General features: G+C 36.5%; 1 protein-coding gene across 1 annotated transcript; it reads right to left on the bottom strand.

Annotated features, from left to right (window-relative positions):
• Positions 1 to 17,485: 17,485 nt before the first annotated feature.
• Positions 17,486 to 18,040, bottom strand: LOC140830132 (uncharacterized). The gene has a single exon (XM_073193415.1). The coding sequence runs from the start codon at positions 18,038 to 18,040 to the stop codon at positions 17,486 to 17,488; it is 555 nt and encodes a 184-aa protein (XP_073049516.1).
• Between the last annotated feature and the right edge of the window lie 158 nt (positions 18,041 to 18,198).

Here is an 18,198-nt window from a genome sequence, read left to right on the forward strand (position 1 = left end):
ACGATTTCCCTTTTTCATCAGAGGGTGGTGGAAATGTCAAAATAGTGGGAGGGTAATTTATAAAAGAAATCCATATTTTATATCTTAGAATTATTTTAAAATTATCAGTAACCTTTATATTTTTTCATTTTCAGTATATTTACGATGTCTACTCGTAACCCGCTTTCAATCATTCTCGATCAAAACAAATTGACTAGCCCAAACTATCATGACTGGTTTCGAAACTTAAAGATTGTTCTGAACTCCGAAAGGATTGCGTATGTGCTTGATAAGAAGCCACTTAAGGAGGCGGCTCCTGATATCAGTAGGAATGAATTAGCTAAGCTTGAGAAACATTGGGATCATGATCTCCAAGCTAAGAGCTACATGTTGGCTTCTATGTCGAATGAACTTCAGAGGAGGTTCGAGGAGGAGGTGAATGCTGCTGACATTCACCTTCATCTGAAAGAATTGTATGCTGTACAAACTCGTTCATAAAGACATCCGACTGTTAAATAACTCATGACTACACGCTTGCGAGAGGGGACTTCGGTCCATGAGCATGGTGTTAGGATTATTGGGCTCATTGAGAAGTTGGTGGGACTCGATTAGGTTATACCTAGTGAGCTCTCGACTAATATTCTCTTGCTGTCTTTGCCTGCTCGTTCGATGGATTTGTGGTTAATTTTAATATGAACAAGCTTGAGGCCACCCTTGAAGATTTGGTCACTATGCTTACTAATTATGAGGCCACAATTAAAAAGGAAAAGCCTGTTCTTCTAGTGGGTTCTTCCTATGGTACGAAAAAGGGAGCCCCAAATAAAGGCAAGAAGAATTCTGCCCCTCCAAAGAAGAACAAGCCCAACAAAAGGCCATACAAGAAAGAAAATCCGGGGCCCACAAATCCTGACAAGTCAGAACATGTCTGTTTCCACTGCAAAAAGCCTGGACATTGGAGGCATAATTGCGAGGAGTATCTTGTCCAGAAGCGTTCTGGCCGTGGTATGTTTTATATTGAGGTTAATGTTTCTATTAATTCCTCTTCTTGGGTATTGGATATCGGATGTGGTTCTCATCTATGCAATGATTTGCAGGTGATGGGAAGAAGCAGGAGGCTTAGAGATGGTGAGACCTTTCTAAGACTAGGAAATGGAGCAAGAGTTGCTGCCACTGCCATTAGAGACGTTAATTTAATTTTGGACAATAATATTAAGTTGTTTTTGAGAGACGTTTTATTTGTTCCTGAATTGGTTAAAAACATTATTTCTATTTCTATGCTTGATAGGGATGGTTATTCTTGTGTTTTTGCTAAAGGTGCTTGCAATTTATACAAGAATGAATGTTTGATTGGAACTGGAGAATTAACAAACGATCTCTATAACTTAAAATTAAAAGATATTCCGTTCAACAATGTCCAAGCGCATACAAAAAGAACAACAAACAAAAGAAAAATAAAAGATCCATATCCCGCACAAATATGGCACGCTAGACTAGGTCATGTTTCTCAAAGAAGGATGCACAAACTAGTGGGAGAAGGCATGTTTGACTTGTCAGACATAAATTCTCTACCAACTTGTGAGTCCTGCCTAAAAGGAAAAATGACTAAAAGTCCATTCAATGAAAAACGTGGAACGTGCGCATGGTCTACTGGATTTGATCCACACGGATGTTTGTGGCCCGCTAAGTGTTAGCACAAAATTTGGGCATTCCTACTTCATTACCTTTACGGATGACCATTCGAGGTATGGACACGTTTATTTGATGAAACACAAATCTGAAGCATTTGAAAAGTTCAAAGAATTCAGATCTGAAGTAGAAAATCAGCTAGAAAGAAGTATTAAGGCACTTCGATCTGATCGAGGTGGAGAATACTTAAGTACTGAATTTTTGGGTTATCTAAAAGAGAATGAGATTCTATCAAAGTGGACCCCACCAGTAACACCACAATTGAATGATGTTTCTGAACGTCGAAATCAAACCTTGATGGAAATGATTCGATCTATGATGGGGATCACTGAATTGCCTATATTGTTTTTGGGCTTTGCGTTTGAAACTATTGCAATGTTGTTGAATAACGTCCATAAAAAAGCTGTGGATAAAACACCATATGAGATATGGATGGGAAAAACTCCCAAATATTCTTAAATGAGAATATGGGGATATCCTGCTTACGTGAAGCAGACAGTGAGAGACAAATTGGATAGTAGATCCACTTTGTGCTACTTTGTAGGATATCCAAAGAATTCTGTTGGATATTATTTCTATCATCCCAATGAAGCAAAAGTGTTTGTTTCAAGAAATGCCACCTTTTTGGAAAGGGAATTTCTATTAGATAGAAAAGGCAAGATGATAGAACTTGAAGAAATTCAAGATACTCCCTCAACTATAAAAGTTGACCCATTTCCCAAGAACCAGTAGTTGAAGTACAAGCTTTTAGAAGGTCTGATAGGGTTATGAGACCACCTGCAAGATATACGCTTCTTCATGAACAAGGAAATGATGAGTCTTGTGTTTGATGTGATCCAATGAATTCAAAGAAGCAATATCTGATACTGATTCAACCAAATGGCTTGAAGCCATGCAGTCAAAAATGGACTCTATGTATTCAAACCAAGTCTGGACATTAGTGGATCTACCTGAGGGAATCGTTCCCATAGGATGCAAATGGATCTACAAAAGAAAGCTTGGGGCGGATGGGAAAGTAGTGACCTTCAAAGCAATACTGGTTGCAAAAGGTTATACTCAAAGGCAAGGAATTGACTATGAAGAAAATTTTTCACCAGTTGCTATGTTTAAGTTCATTAGAATACTACTAGCCATAGCAGCATGGTATGACTATGAGATATGGCAAATGGATGTAAAGACTGCTTTCCTCAATGTAGACATCAAAGAAGAAATTTATATGTCTCAACCCGAGGGATACTCATCAGTAGTAAGTGAGCATAAGGTATGCAAACTTTAGAGATCAATATATGGTCTCAAGCATGCATCAAGGAGTTGGAACCTCAGATTTGATAACACTATCAAAGAGTTTGGTTTTGCTAAGAATCCTGAGGAACCGTGTGTGTACAAGAAAGTTAGTGGGGGTGCAGTGACATTCTTAGTACTTTATGTTGATGATATCCTGCTCATTGGGAATGATGTAGGATTACTGCAATCAACTAAAGTATGGTTAGCCTGTAAATTCTCCATGAAAGACATGGGTGAAGCATCCTACGTATTGAGAATAAAAATCTAAAGAGATAGATCAAAGAGGATGCTCAGACTCACCCAAGCCACCTATATCGATACCATTATAAAACGATTCTCTATGGAAGAGTCCAAGAGAGGATACATACCAATTTGTCATGGTTTTACTCTATCTAAAGCTATGTGTCCCAAAACTGATGAAGAGACAGAGATGATGACAATGACACGTATTCCATATGCGTCAGCTATTGGTAGTATTATGTATGATATGATATCGAATCGTCCCGATGTTTCTTACGCTTTGAGTGTTACAAGCAGATATCAGGTGAACCCTGGTCCAATGCATTGGGAGGCCGTGAAAGACATTCTTAAGTACTTGAGAAGAACTAAGAACTTGTTCATGGTCTATGGGGGTGGAGAATTAAAATTGGAAGGCTACACTGATTCTAGCTTCCAATGTTATGTAGATGATTCGAAATCGACCTCTGGTTTGTATTCATGCTTAATGGTGTGGCTGTCTCTTGGAAATGTTCCAAGCAAGACACCGTTGCGGATTCCACCACTCAAGCTGAGTACATTGCTGCATCTGCTGCAGCCAGAGAGGCAGTTTGGATGAGGAATTTTGTCCAAGAGTTGGGCGTTATTCCTAATGGAGTTGATCCAGTACCGGTGTACTGCGACAACACTGGTGCCGTTGCGCAAGCAAAGGAACTGAGGTCTCATCAGCGATCCAAACATGTACTGAGGAAATTCCACATCATCCGGGAGATTGTGGGATGGGAGACATATCAGTCGAAAGAGTCCTCTGCAGATAATGTTGCCGATCCACTTACGAAGCCCTTACCAGGACCATTGTTTGAGAAGCATCGCGAAGAAATGGGACTAAAGTTTATGGGTAGTTGGATCTAGGGCAAGTGGGAGATTGTTAGAGTAGATGCCCTGCAACTCAACTGTTGACTAGGGATTTTATTGACTCAGTTGTAAAGAACAATCTTTATTTTAATATAATTCATTATTTCATGGTTTGTTATTTCTTTATCTGTATACCCATGTTATCAAACATAGATAAAGACCTTGATTATACTTTAATAAAAATGAATCATAATTTGATGTTGAAACTCGTTTGTAAACACTGTATGATCTAAATTCGTTCCTAGTCGATTCAGCCTCCTAAAACATGGATAAAGGTCGCTTGAGCTCGAGACTAGCATCTGTGATATTGTGTACTGCGTTTTTTGGTAAGGTCGTAGAGATGTCCAAACATGCAGATGAGTAGTCATATGATGATTATACCGAACAACCCTCCCTCGGATTTTCCAAGTGTTATCATTCATCGAGAGGATAAGTCCATGGTTATGATTGTACACCATTAGTCCTTACGACCCGGGACAACATTGAGGCTCTATATGCTAGGGCTGTACTTTGACTCGTTTATCGGCTCCAGGAGAGTCATCAGGTGGCGAGGTTGGGTATAGTTGCGGCACATATAGGAGCCAGTGCATTGTTGTCGGGGATTCACCACTCACCTGCGGGTGTGGATATCCTATGTGATCTGATGTAATAATAGTGCATGGAATCTCTGGCCAGTGTATGAGATGTACGTTGGAGAAGGAGTTCTCCAATAGTCCATGTGGTGCCACTATTAAAGTTTTCACATTATGATCGAATTAATATGCAACCCTCGATGAACCAATGGTTGTATATTAGATCGGGATATATGAGATGAAGGGACCGTACTGTACGTTAATCATAATCGGCTGGTTCTTGCAGGCACTATCAGTGATACATAGGGGATCATGGGGCGATGCTACTAGACGCTCTTACCATGATCCGATGGGTGCAATCAAAAATGAGTTCTGACATTCTTAATCAAGGTGTTGATGAAAAGAATGGGGCTAACTAGGGTAAGCCCGAATAAAGGATTATGTCCTGAATCACAAAGAGATGTGAACCCACGGCTAGCTGTATCCCGGAACCATTGAGGGTCACACAAGTACTGGATTGTTTGTTCCCGTTGAGAGAATAAATTCAAAAGTTGAATTTATATTATATAGTAAATTCAAGGAGTTGAATTTATAATTAAATTTTGAGAGAATAAATTCAAGGAGTTAAATTTATAAAATTTGAGAATTTAATTTATTAAACTCAAATGTTGGGTTTATTAGACATTAAATTTTGGAGGTAATATAAATTCAAGGAGTTGAATTTATAATGTAAATAATAAATTCAAATGTTGAATTTATAATTAATTGAATTAATTAAGCTCAAAATTTGAGTTGATTAAATATTAAATTAAAATTGGTGGGAAGTATATTTATGGGCTTGTAGGAGTACAAGTCCAATATACTTAATAATTAAAGTTTAATGGGCTTGAATTAAATTAATTAAACTAGTTGGACTAGCCTAATTAATTAATCAAGCCCATTAATGTTAATTATATGTTTTAGGTCATGGGTAAAATATAAATAAGTGAGATGTCAAAATCCTAGCCACCACCACAACCCTAATTTCAAGACTACCTCTTCGAAAAGGAAGAAAAATCGGCCACCTCCAAATTTGAAAAGATTTTGAGCCGTCTCCCAAATATTTTCTCCTACGCAAAATCTCTTTCATATTCTCTAGAGCAATTTGAAAGAGGAACATACTATCTAGTCGTGGACTTGATAGAAGGATCAAACTAGGAGTCTCTTGAAGAAAGTTCTTAAGGATTCATCAAGAGCTAATCCGTTTATACCGGATTAGTTGGAGCCACGTGATTAATTCACAAAGGTATAATTTCTAACATCCTATGTATGTTTTGTTAAAATCATACGAGTGCCCAAAACAAATCATATTTTGATAGTCAAAATAAATAAAAAGTTTAAAACTTCCATTGCGTTTGGGTGTGCAGAAAACCAGATCCAACAAGCTTTACCCAAAAACGTGCCACACCTTCACCAAAACAGAAAATTGGTTCCAATTTGTTTGTTCCTTGTTTGCTGCGATTTTGTGTGTGTTCTAGGCCTTTATATTTCATGAAAATCATCCTTAACCAAGTCCTAATCATGGCAGGCCCTTATACAATATAAAAAACATGATTTTGGGAAGCAAAAACACAAGTTTAAAACCTATGCATGTCGTTACGAAAATTCCATCTTGTGTGCCATGTTTTTCATGCAAAACAATTTTAAATAATCACTATGGTGTGAAAGATGAGAAAAGGAAGAAATATGACATGCCTTTGCGTTTTATGCGCACGAATTGACGTTGACGACGAAGAACGGAGTAGAATCTTTGGCTAGAAATCCTTGAACCTTCGAAAATTTCCTCTACAATTATTGAATGTGTGTGCCGTCTGGTTGTGTGTTTTGGGAGAAAATTTCTGAATTTTTTAACTTGGGACGCATTGTGGGGACCCGGACGCTAATCAATTTCTTAATCATTGTTGAGATTTAATTATCAGTTCTGATAAACAGGGTCTAAAAATTTTTCTTTTAAAATATAAGTCCGGAAGGCAATGGCATCTAAACAATATACATATCTGTGTAAAAGTACAATAATGTACAACAGTCTTTCAATTAATCTAAGGTTCAACTATTAAAGTTCTAGTAATAAAACCTATCTATATCCAAGTCCGGAATCACCACGCTAAACTCATCTTCTCTCATCATCTTCTGACCCCGATCTTGTTCCACCTATTGTCATGCACACATACAAAACAAGACAACAGCCGGATAACTCCGGTGAGAATAAATCCCAGTATAAAACATGGTAAACATGCATATACATAAGATAAATCACGAAATATTCTATCATGAATAAACTTAAAAACAATAGATTTCATAATCTCTGAAATCAACTCAAAATAAGCATGCAACACAAATCAGTTAAACATGCTACTCAAATCAAATCATAAAAACATGCTATCATAACTGAAAGCAATAACAATGGGTTTCATAGTCTATGAAACCATATCCATAAACACATGCAGTTCTAGTCAAATCATGTCTAGACTCGACTCAACTATAACTCTAGGGATCCCGGTGTGAATAAGACGTCAATGGCTGTCACCTACCCTCCCAATCGGGGTGACTGTACGTCTTATTCCTAGACTTCGGTCTGAGCTGTATCGAATAATCTACAATAGGAGGGTGTCTGCTCCTACGTAACGATACACCGAATTTCTAGAAGTCTGAGTATCTGTCAAACTTTCCTATCTCAAATGCAATGTATAACAATCTGTAAACAAAGCATGCTCATTTCCAAAAGATTTGAATATAAGTCTATAAACAAATCATAGTCATATCAAAAGATAAACAATAATCAAGTATGTGATTTTATTGGGAAACTCAAATGAGATCTGATTTGAGTTGTATCTTCCCAGATATCACATGAATTATACCTTTGTCGTCCCGGTCTGACGAAGACGATGACCTGTATTCAAATCTGTCCATCTCGAATCTGAAATGAATATCGAATACGCTGTATCATTGAATAACTCAATTCACAATCTGTTCTGATCAATACTCAACTCAGTACATAATCTGACCAATATCTGAACAATATTCAATCTGATTCATATCAACAATATCACAATCTAATCGAAATCATATCTGAATCTGATCAATCTAATTTAACTGATGTTTCAACGGCATAACGATATTGTCTCGATAACCCCGTCAGTCTAAACATCACAGATATAATATCAGACTTCGTAATCAATAACAATACCAGTCATAATCTCAATAACAATACAATTCTGATATGAAATCTCAGTCAAATCGACTCCAAAATCATAACAAATACATAAACAATATGTTCTTCAGTCTGACTTCAATTATACGATATCTACGGTAGTAGAAACATCATATCTGATTCATATTCAGTTCTGACAATATCATAAATTCAAAACATGTCTAAACGTAACAAAACTTACGTCCAGTTGTAGCCTGCGTTGTTAGAAACACGATACCGAAGTCGGATTCAAAATCAGACGAACGAATCGTTCTCAATTTCCAAATCTTCCCTCGGTTTCCTTTTTCTTTTTCTTTCTCTTCCTTCTTTCTGAAGACGAAATCGGTTGTATATATATATATATATATATATATATATATATATATATATATATATATATATATATATATATATATATATATATATATATATTATATATATTATTCCACGTCTCGCGCTCGGGCGGTAAGAAAGTACCGCTCGAGCGCGGCACTTTCTGTCCGGATGCTTAGCTTGTTATCCAATGGCGCTCGGGCGGTAACATTCTACCGCTCGGGCGCCATACATTCTGCCCAAATTCTATAATTATGGTGCATTGGCGCTCGAGCGGTTCTTTTCTATCGCTCGGGCGCCAGATGTTCTGTCCAACATTTTAGCTTATAATGTACCGACGCGCGGCTTCACCTCTCATGTCTTATTTGGCTCCTGTGATATTTGCTAATCACAATTCGGACAACTAATCAACGTCTGATTACGGTAATTCAATCTCGGGCCTTAAATTTCTCCCCCTCTTAGATCTGAGTTCGTCCTCGAACTCACAAGTTATCAATTCAGTTATATCAGAAGAAATGTATACAGAGTTTAAATTTAAACTCAGATTTCTAATTCCAGTCTGGAATAAGAATTCTCTAAGTATAATATCATAATACTTTTCCAAAATCATTCTGATAGAATCGATCTCGCATTACTGGTTATACAACATCTGTATATGCCAATCTATAGCTCACTACATATCAGTACTATCAGCTATTATCAATCTATTAATCCCAAATCAAGGATATCATTCCCCTACCAACCGTCATCATCCGACGTTGGCAAATAAACCTGTCAAATCTGATCTGTATTCATTCTTTTCTAATTCTTTTTCAAAAGAATTTTGTAGGGTTCACTTTATAATATCTCGTCTGTAACTATCTAATTACCCATCTGATAATCTGATAGTTATAATTATACAATAATTCACACAATGACAATATGTCATATCATGTAGTGCTAACATCCAGCATTACAGTTCTCTGGATATCTTCCAATATCTAGATAATACACTCTGTCTGTCTGTCAATCTGTAAATAATCTGCAAAATAACTTATGGTATGATCTGCCATAATTGCAAACTTAATCAAAATCACAATCTGATATAGTCTACTTCTACATTCTAGTCACTCTGACTATGTTCTGACATCAATCTGTGTCATTTGGTTCTGTTTGTACATCATCTTGTACAAACTAATAGATATAGATTGAACAATCTGTCAATCATAATCATATTATATCACAATCTGGAAAATATTGGGATAATCTCATTACGAAATTCATCGAAATATACTCCCCCTGTCGAATCAGAAATATACTAAGTCTGTAATAAATCTTCTGATTTCTTTCTTTCTGTCTTTTCTGTTAGCGATTCGGACATATCTGTACCATTTCTGCCAACATTTCAATACAATTTCTGTCATAACTGATCTCATCTGTCTATATCACAACTATCTGTTCGAATATCATACATTCTCAATCATCAAACTGAAACTGAATCCACCATGGTACATTGCTGACCCTATCTGTGATTTCAGATTCGAACTATTGACATAAACAAATCAGTTAATAACATAAAGTAAAGAAGAAATACCTACCTGGTATTCGGCTCTGACTATCGATATCAATTCTGTTATTTAATTCTGAAATATTCTGATACCACAATTTAATCAATCTCATACAAAACACAAAATCATATATCTGTTACTCTGATCGCTGTTCCATTCTGATTATCAATCAAGCTCTAAACATTCTGATCGCATTTCTGAATAGCTGTACCTCTCGAAAATAACTCTGATACAATTGAACTGTATATATTCTCAACGGTTCACAACAATCTGTATCATATACGGATTCAAAACAACAGTAATATCAAATCAGATACAAAATATCAGTAACCTATACAGATCTAGTGAGTTCAGTGAACTCATAAAACAAGGATTTCTGGTAAATATCTTCATGTCATTCTGATCAACTGTTATATCTCATCTGCAAATCAAATATGCTTCCCCAAAACAATATAAGATGTCTCAAATATTGATTTAAAACAATAACAATATTCAGCAATTATAAAGCAACAGTCGAATAGAATAATCTGTCAAATAAGACAAAATACATTTCTGACAATTCTGATATTTCTGATCTCCATATCCTTCAGTCACTGATCATAACCGCAACTGTGTCAAAGTCAATCTGTATACTAATTTCAGATATCCCCTACTCTGAATACAATCTGTTTCAAACGGAATTCTTATCTGAATAATTTTTGTATACAATAATTCTCATTCTCAGAATATTCAATATAATCTTCAGATATTCGATTAAATGAATCAAATGCTGCAATTAAATCAAAATCTCATAGATACAATGAGTATAAAATCATCAGAACATCTCTGAAGATACTGACACATGCCAAAGAGAAACACTAAATCAGATGTAACTCCTGGTCAATGTTCTTCTACTGATCTTTCAATTCCTTCTGTATCATTCTGTACACTCAATATCATTCTGTACTGAATTCTAAAACAACAATCAGTATCTGATCTGAATTCAATTCCGAAATCTATCTTTCTGATATAAAGCAACTCTAAAATCTTATCTGACAACATCAGCCAACTCGCACATCATTGGCGAATCTGCCAATGCAAGGCTCGATTTCAGTAGGTCTTCTGAATACATAGGGATGCAATTTGCTCCTTTCTGTATTAATCGAGTCATATACAATACAGATCTCAAAGGAATTCTAAATCTAGAATCCTTATCGTCGTATCTCCACTGATCAGTCATCTCTCGTCTGAATCTTACTATTTCTGGAAAAATTCTACAATATGTCTGTACTTGTTCAGCATATACATATCAATAATGCGTTCAAATCAGAAACACAAGTACATCATAATCTATCTTTATTTCATTCTCATTTTACTGTAGTATAAAATATATACAGAAATATCTGATATTAACATTTCCTCAACAAGCAAGGACATCAATACTACAGTACAAACAAACCCAACAGATACAGCATATCTCCATGCAACTCAGTCAAAGATATTCTTAACAAATGCATTAGTATATATCAATAAATATGCAATAGAATCATAAAGAATAGTACCTGTTATGAATTCTGGATCTGTGTTTTCAATTGAACTATGTTCCCTACAATCTTCGGGAACGCTTCTGGGGACAGAATTTAGCAAAGTGTCCCGGCTGTCCACAAATATTGCATCTACCAGTCACTCCCTGGCATTGTTCGGTGGGATGCCTCCCTCCGCAACTTCTGCAATACACTCCAGTATGGCTTGGACCAGAAACGCTGGAGCTAGATGAACCGCTTCCTAGCTTCTTGCATGGCTTCTTCCGAGCTTTCAGCAAATCTTGCTTCCCACTCGTACTGCCGCGCTCAATTCTGAGAGGGGATTGCTGTGTCTGGGGTTGTTTCACACACAACCTCCCTAGCTGTCTAATCAGACTCGCCTCAGCTCTCTTCGCTCTACTCAGGATGTCAGCAAAATGGTAAGGTCGCTGCAGATTCATAAATGCAACTACCTCCGAATTCAACCCTCTGATGAATTGATTTACTATAGCTTCATCATTTCCAGCTATCTGAGGAGCAAAATGCAGTAGAGTAGAGGTTCATCAATATTCAACTGACCTTGGCTCAAATTCTCAAACTCTGCTTTCTTGTCCTCTCGGTACGAGGCTGAGAAAAATCGTCGATAAAATTCAGCTCTGAATATTTCCCACTAAATCACTGTACCTCTTTGTTCCCACATTCTTCGACTGGTAATCCACCAATTCTTGGAGGCTTCTCGTAACTGATAAGGTACCATTTTAACTCTCTGTTCATCTGTACCATCGAGTAAATCGAACAGTATTTCTATATCATCGAACCAGTTCTGACAATCTTCGGATGTCTCGGAACCACTCAGAATCGGCGGCTGCAATAACTGAAATTCCTTCATCTTTTCTTCTAGCTGAGTTTCTAATGCCTCTATCTGTTCAAACGAAGTACTGCCCTTTTCTGAAATTCTTCGAGGCGGTATATCAGATAATCAAACAGATTAGTACATAATCTATACAATCTGTCTCAGCCCTCCTCTGATCATATACCTCTGATCCAGACTCGGTTCTGATTCAGGCTTAACAATTACATGCTGCAATCAACTCAGATACAACCAACATGTAATAGGGAAAACAGTAAATCATGCTAACACCCATAATGTAATTCAACATTATAATAAATCTCATGCTAGCAATCACATGCAAGGAAGAAAGTTCAATCTACCCCGCTCATTCTCTACTATCTCAATCTAAAGGATCTATCGCTCTGATACCACCTGTTGTGGGGACCCGGACGCTAATCAATTTCTTAATCATTGTTGGGATTTAATTATCAGTTCTGATAAACAAGGTCTAAAAATTTTTCTTTTAAAATATAAGTGCGGAAGGCAATGGCATCTAAATAATATACATATCTGTGTAAAAGCACAATAATGTACAACAGTCTTTCAATTAATCTAAGGTTCAACTATTAAAGTTCTAGTAATAAAACCTATCTATATCCAAGTCCGGAATCACCACGCAAAACTCATCTTCTCTCATCATCTTCTGACCCCGATCTTGTTCCACCTGTTGTCATGCACACATACAAAACAAGACAACAGCCGGATAACTCCGGTGAGAATAAATCCCAGTATAAAATATGGTAAACATTCATATACATAAGATAAATCACGAAATATTCTATCATGAATAAACTTAAAAACAATAGATTTCATAATCTATGAAATCAACTCAAAATAAGCATGCAACACAAATCAGTTAAACATGCTACTCAAATCAAATCATAAAAACATGCTATCATAACTGAAAGCAATAACAATGGGTTTCATAGTCTATGAAACCATATCCATAAACACATGCAGTTTTAGTCAAATCATGTCTAGACTCGACTCAACTATAACTCTAGGGATCCCGGTGTGAATAAGACGTCAATGGCTGTCACCTACCCTCCCAATCGGGGTGACTGTACGTCTTATTCCTAGACTTCGGTCTGAGCTGTATCGAATAATCTACAATAGGAGGGTGTCTGCTCCTACGTAATGATACACCGAACGTCTAGAAGTCTGACTATCTGTCAAACTTTCCTATCTCAAATGCAATGTATAACAATCTGTAAACAAAGCATGCTCATTTCAAAAAGATTTGAATATAAGTCTATAAACAAATCATAGTCATATCAAAAGATAAACAATAATCAAGTATGTGATTTTATTGGGAAACTCAAATGAGATCTGATTTGAGTTGTATCTTCCCAGATATCACATGAATTATACCTTTGTCGTCCCGGTCTGACGAAGACGATGACCTGTATTCAAATCTGTCCATCTCGAATCTGAAATGACAATATCGAATACGCTGTATCAGTGAATAACTCAATTCACAATCTGTTCTGATCAATACTCAACTTAGTACATAATCTGATCAATATCTGAACAATATTCAATCTGATTCATATCAACAATATCACAATCTAATCGAAATCATATCTGAATCTGATCAATCTAATTTAACTGATATTTCAACGGCATAACGATACTGTCTTGATAAACCCGTCAGTCTAAACATCACAGATATAATATCAGACTTCGTAATCAATAACAATACCAGTCATAATCTCAATAACAATACAATTCTGATATGAAATCTCAGTCAAATCGACTCCAAAATCATAACAAATACATAAACAATCTGTTCTTCAGTCTGACTTCAATTATACGAGATCTACGGTAGTAGAAACATCATATCTGATTCATATTCAGTTCTGACAATATCATAAATTCAAAACATGTCTAAACGTAACAAAACTTGCGTCCAGTTGTAGCCTGCGTTGTTAGAAACACGATACCGAAGTCGGATTCAAAATCAGACGAACGAATCGTTCTCAATTTCCAAATCTTCCCACGGTTTCCTTTTTCTTTTTCTTTCTCTTCCTTCTTTCTGAAGAAGAAATCGGTTGTGATATATATATATATATATATATATATATATACGATGCATGCAAGAAGGCAAGTGTCTCATCTCACCTATTCCACGTCTCGCGCTCGGGCGGTAAGAAAGTAACGCTCGAGCGCGGCACTTTCGGTCCGGATGCTTAGCTTGTTATCCAATGGTGCTCGGGCGGTAACATTCTACCGCTCGGGCGCCATACATTCTGCCCAAATTCTATAATTATGGTGCATTGGCGCTCGAGCGGTTCTTTTCTACCGCTCGGGCGCCAGATGTTCTGTCCAACATTTTAGCTTATAATGTACCGACGCGCGCCTTCACCTCTCATGTCTTATTTGGCTCCTGTGATATTTGTTAATCACAATTCGGACAACTAATCAACGTCTGATTACAGTAATTCAATCTCGGGCCTTACACGCGTGCACATGAGGGTAGGGTTTTAGGTTATTAGTGTATTAAATAGCTAATTAGATACTAACAAGGCTTTAGGTCTATTAAGCCTCTAAATTAAGCCCATTAGTCTTAATTAGAATTTAATAAAATATTATCAAGGTTTTTGTTTAACTAAATTTGTGAATTTATTAGCCGGGATGCCAAAAAGCTCGTATTTTAGTTGAAAATCCAATACCGATAAAATTTACGTCCCGGCGTATAAATCACATCAAAACCCCTTATTTTCAAAATAGGAAAAACCAACAACCATTTTTAAATAATTTAAAAATATTTATTTAATAAAAACATTTTACGTTTTTCAGTTCTCGGTCTCCGTTCCTCGATCGCAAATCGAATAACCTTTAAAAATACATTTTATGCAACAATGTAGAAAAATATATTTTAAACATATAAATATGCACAACATAATTAATTAATGCAATTAAAATATTTAATTAAAATACAAGAGAATTTAATAATTGCATGCATGTGGTTGCGTGGATCTTTAAATTTTCGGGGCGTAACAATCTTCCCCCCTTCAATTGAATTTCTTCCTCGAAAATTGCTTATCCTTAATAATCCAAAGTTTAGATTCAGTTCTAATATCCCAAAATCCCCGCTTCCACTGTGCTACTCTGATCAAATTTAAGTTCTAGAACGTACTTACGTCTCCTTGGTCCCAATTAAATTTTTCCTTCTAAATCCTCGTGTGGGGCCCCGGGTCCGATATCTAATAATTATAATTGTAACAAATCAAATGATTTAATAAAATACATAATTTGTTGTTCACAAATCCACATAAACATCGTCAAAATAATTTAATTGTCTCAAATGTTTGAATATAAGTTTCAACATGCCAAAATAAACTAGTGAACCAAAGAAATCCAAACATCATCACATAGCTCCTAAGACCCGAGAATCCCACTCTAACTCGTGTCTCCTCGCCTGGAGCTGGACTCTGGCATCCCAAGCCTCGCCTCACCTACCGTCAAGCCCATAAAAACAAGAGGTAGCCGACATGTCGGTGAGTATAAACCCAGTATGATACAATCAATAACATATGAGAATTAAAATGACAATTATTTTATATTAGATTCATCAAGATGCAATATAATGCAATGCATGATCAGAAGCTGTGGGGTATCAATAAATCTCAAGATCAAGTGAATCATCTGGTCATAGGGTACCCAAGGGAATAGAATCACCCAGCAACATCCACCGACTCATCCGCTCGGGGTAGAGTGCTGTGTTCTACAATCCCAGGACTATGGTGCGCCTATAGAGAGTGTTCAGGCCATAGCAGTGACCTCCGCATACACTATGCCAACTAAACTATAGCCCCATACGTCCAACAAATCAATAAATCAAGGCGACCTCCGCCGTATCAAATTTGAATCAAAAAGTGGCTCAATATGCAATGTAATGATGCAAATCAATATCATCATTTCGATATCATAATCAACTCATCTCAATACAACAATCATCATCAAATCACCAATAGTTCATCGAGCCATAGAGTTTTCAATTTAACATAAAAATGATACATTTACCTCGTATGTTACCGACCGTAACATACCTTTCATATATTAACAAAAGAAGATCGAAATGTGTAGGTGAGAAGTCTTGAACCTCTGAATTCTACTATAACTCAAGAACTCGGATAATTTATCAAAACAGAGCAATTTCTGTACAAAATTCATAATTAATTCAATAATGCTTCGAATCAAGATCCTCAATTTGGATATTCAAGAAAACTTAAATCCCAAAAATTTTGTAAAGAAGGAATCCATTATCATTTCTTAATCGTAATATGCCATAAAAACATTCATTGAATCATTTTATCAAACATGTGGCGTGCGTGCTAAAGAATTTAGCTCCTATACTTTGCCATTGGCTTCAATTCCAATTTAAATTCAAACCAACACAATTTCAACAACTCCAACATCTCAAATATCAACACAAACATCAATTCTTTCTTCATCCTTTTTCCAAACTTTAATTAAAATATAACATACTTACCCCATCTTGAAGATCTTGGAGAGAGGATCACAAATCTAACTTCATTTCATAATTTCCTTGAACAACTCTCCCATACATTGAAGAAGAAATTAGAAGATGAAAGGAAAAATGAAGAACCCTAGCTCTAAACCGATGGAGTAGGAAAAAGGGAAGAGAAAATGATACAAAAATCCCATCCAAACCTCAAAACACGTTTTTTGTACAAGTGCTGGGCGCCATGGCGCGTGATTTGGTGCAGGGGCGCGCACCATACTACCCAACACCCAAAGTTTCAGCAACCCGCGCGCTATGGCGCCGGATCCTGCGCGATGGCGGGCGGTATTCTGCCCAAAACGCATTTTTAGCTTCAGAATTTGCGAAAGTGGTAAACTACAAAGTTGTAGCTCTATGTCTTTTCTTGCAGCTCCCCATATTGCAGGTCATTTGGAGGTCTGAGTAAAAAGTTATGCCCATTCTCCCAACATGTGTCATTGTAGGAACGACGATACACACGACACACTTCGGGGCGCTTTTGGCTCGTCTTCCCTAATGATTTGACCAAAACTCAAAATAATAAAGTTATAGCCTTATGTCTTATCTTTCTAATGAAAGTGGCCTCACATCAATTGGATCAATATACAAAACATTACGCTAAAAACCACAACTACTGCCACATTTTTCATACCGTTTCTGCACTTCCATTACCTATTTGGCTCAAATTCAACCTTTGATCCTACCCATCCATTATCTATTCCATTCTATAACATCATTACCATTCATACCATAACGTAAAGCCAAGAACCATCACAACTACTGCCATATTATATCAAAATTTGGATATTACAATTCCTCTCCTCTAAAAATAGATTTCGTCCTCGAACTTAATCATCTCTTTCAAGTCTAAGATGTAATGATCAATAGTGAAAATAAAACCGAGAATAGAATATTTTTGTCTCATTTTATCTTCTAATTCCCAAGTTGCCTCCGCGACACCATGTCTGTTCCACTGTACTTTAACCAATGGTATCAATTTATTTATGAGTTGCTTATCTTTTCTATCTAGAATTTGAATCGGTCTCTCAATGTAGCTCAAATTCTGATCTAACTCAACTTCATCGGGTGGAAGTACATGAGAAGGATCTGGATGATATTTCCTCAACATGGACACATGAAAAACATCATGAACACCTGATAACGCAGGAAGAAGAGCTAATCTATAAGCCAAATCACCAACACGTTCCAAAATCTCATACGGACCTATGAATCTTGGTGATAATTTACCCTTCTTTCCAAATCTAACTGTACCACGAAAAGGAGATATTTTCAGAAAAACTCTGTCACCTTTCTCAAAAATCAACGGTCGTCTCCTGATGTTCGCATACTTAGCCTGTCTATCCTGAGCAGCTCTCATACGACTCTGAATCAATTTCACCTTCTCTGTCATATCTCTTATCATATCAGGTCCTACAATTGGTGCTTCAGATAAATCGTCCCAATACAGAGGAGATCGACACTTCCTGCCATATAGTGCTTCAAATGGTGACATTCCAATACTCACTTGATAACTGT

The sequence above is a fragment of the Primulina eburnea genome, chromosome 4 (assembly GCF_022965805.1).
Source record: "Primulina eburnea isolate SZY01 chromosome 4, ASM2296580v1, whole genome shotgun sequence".
NCBI lineage: Eukaryota > Viridiplantae > Streptophyta > Magnoliopsida > Lamiales > Gesneriaceae > Primulina > Primulina eburnea.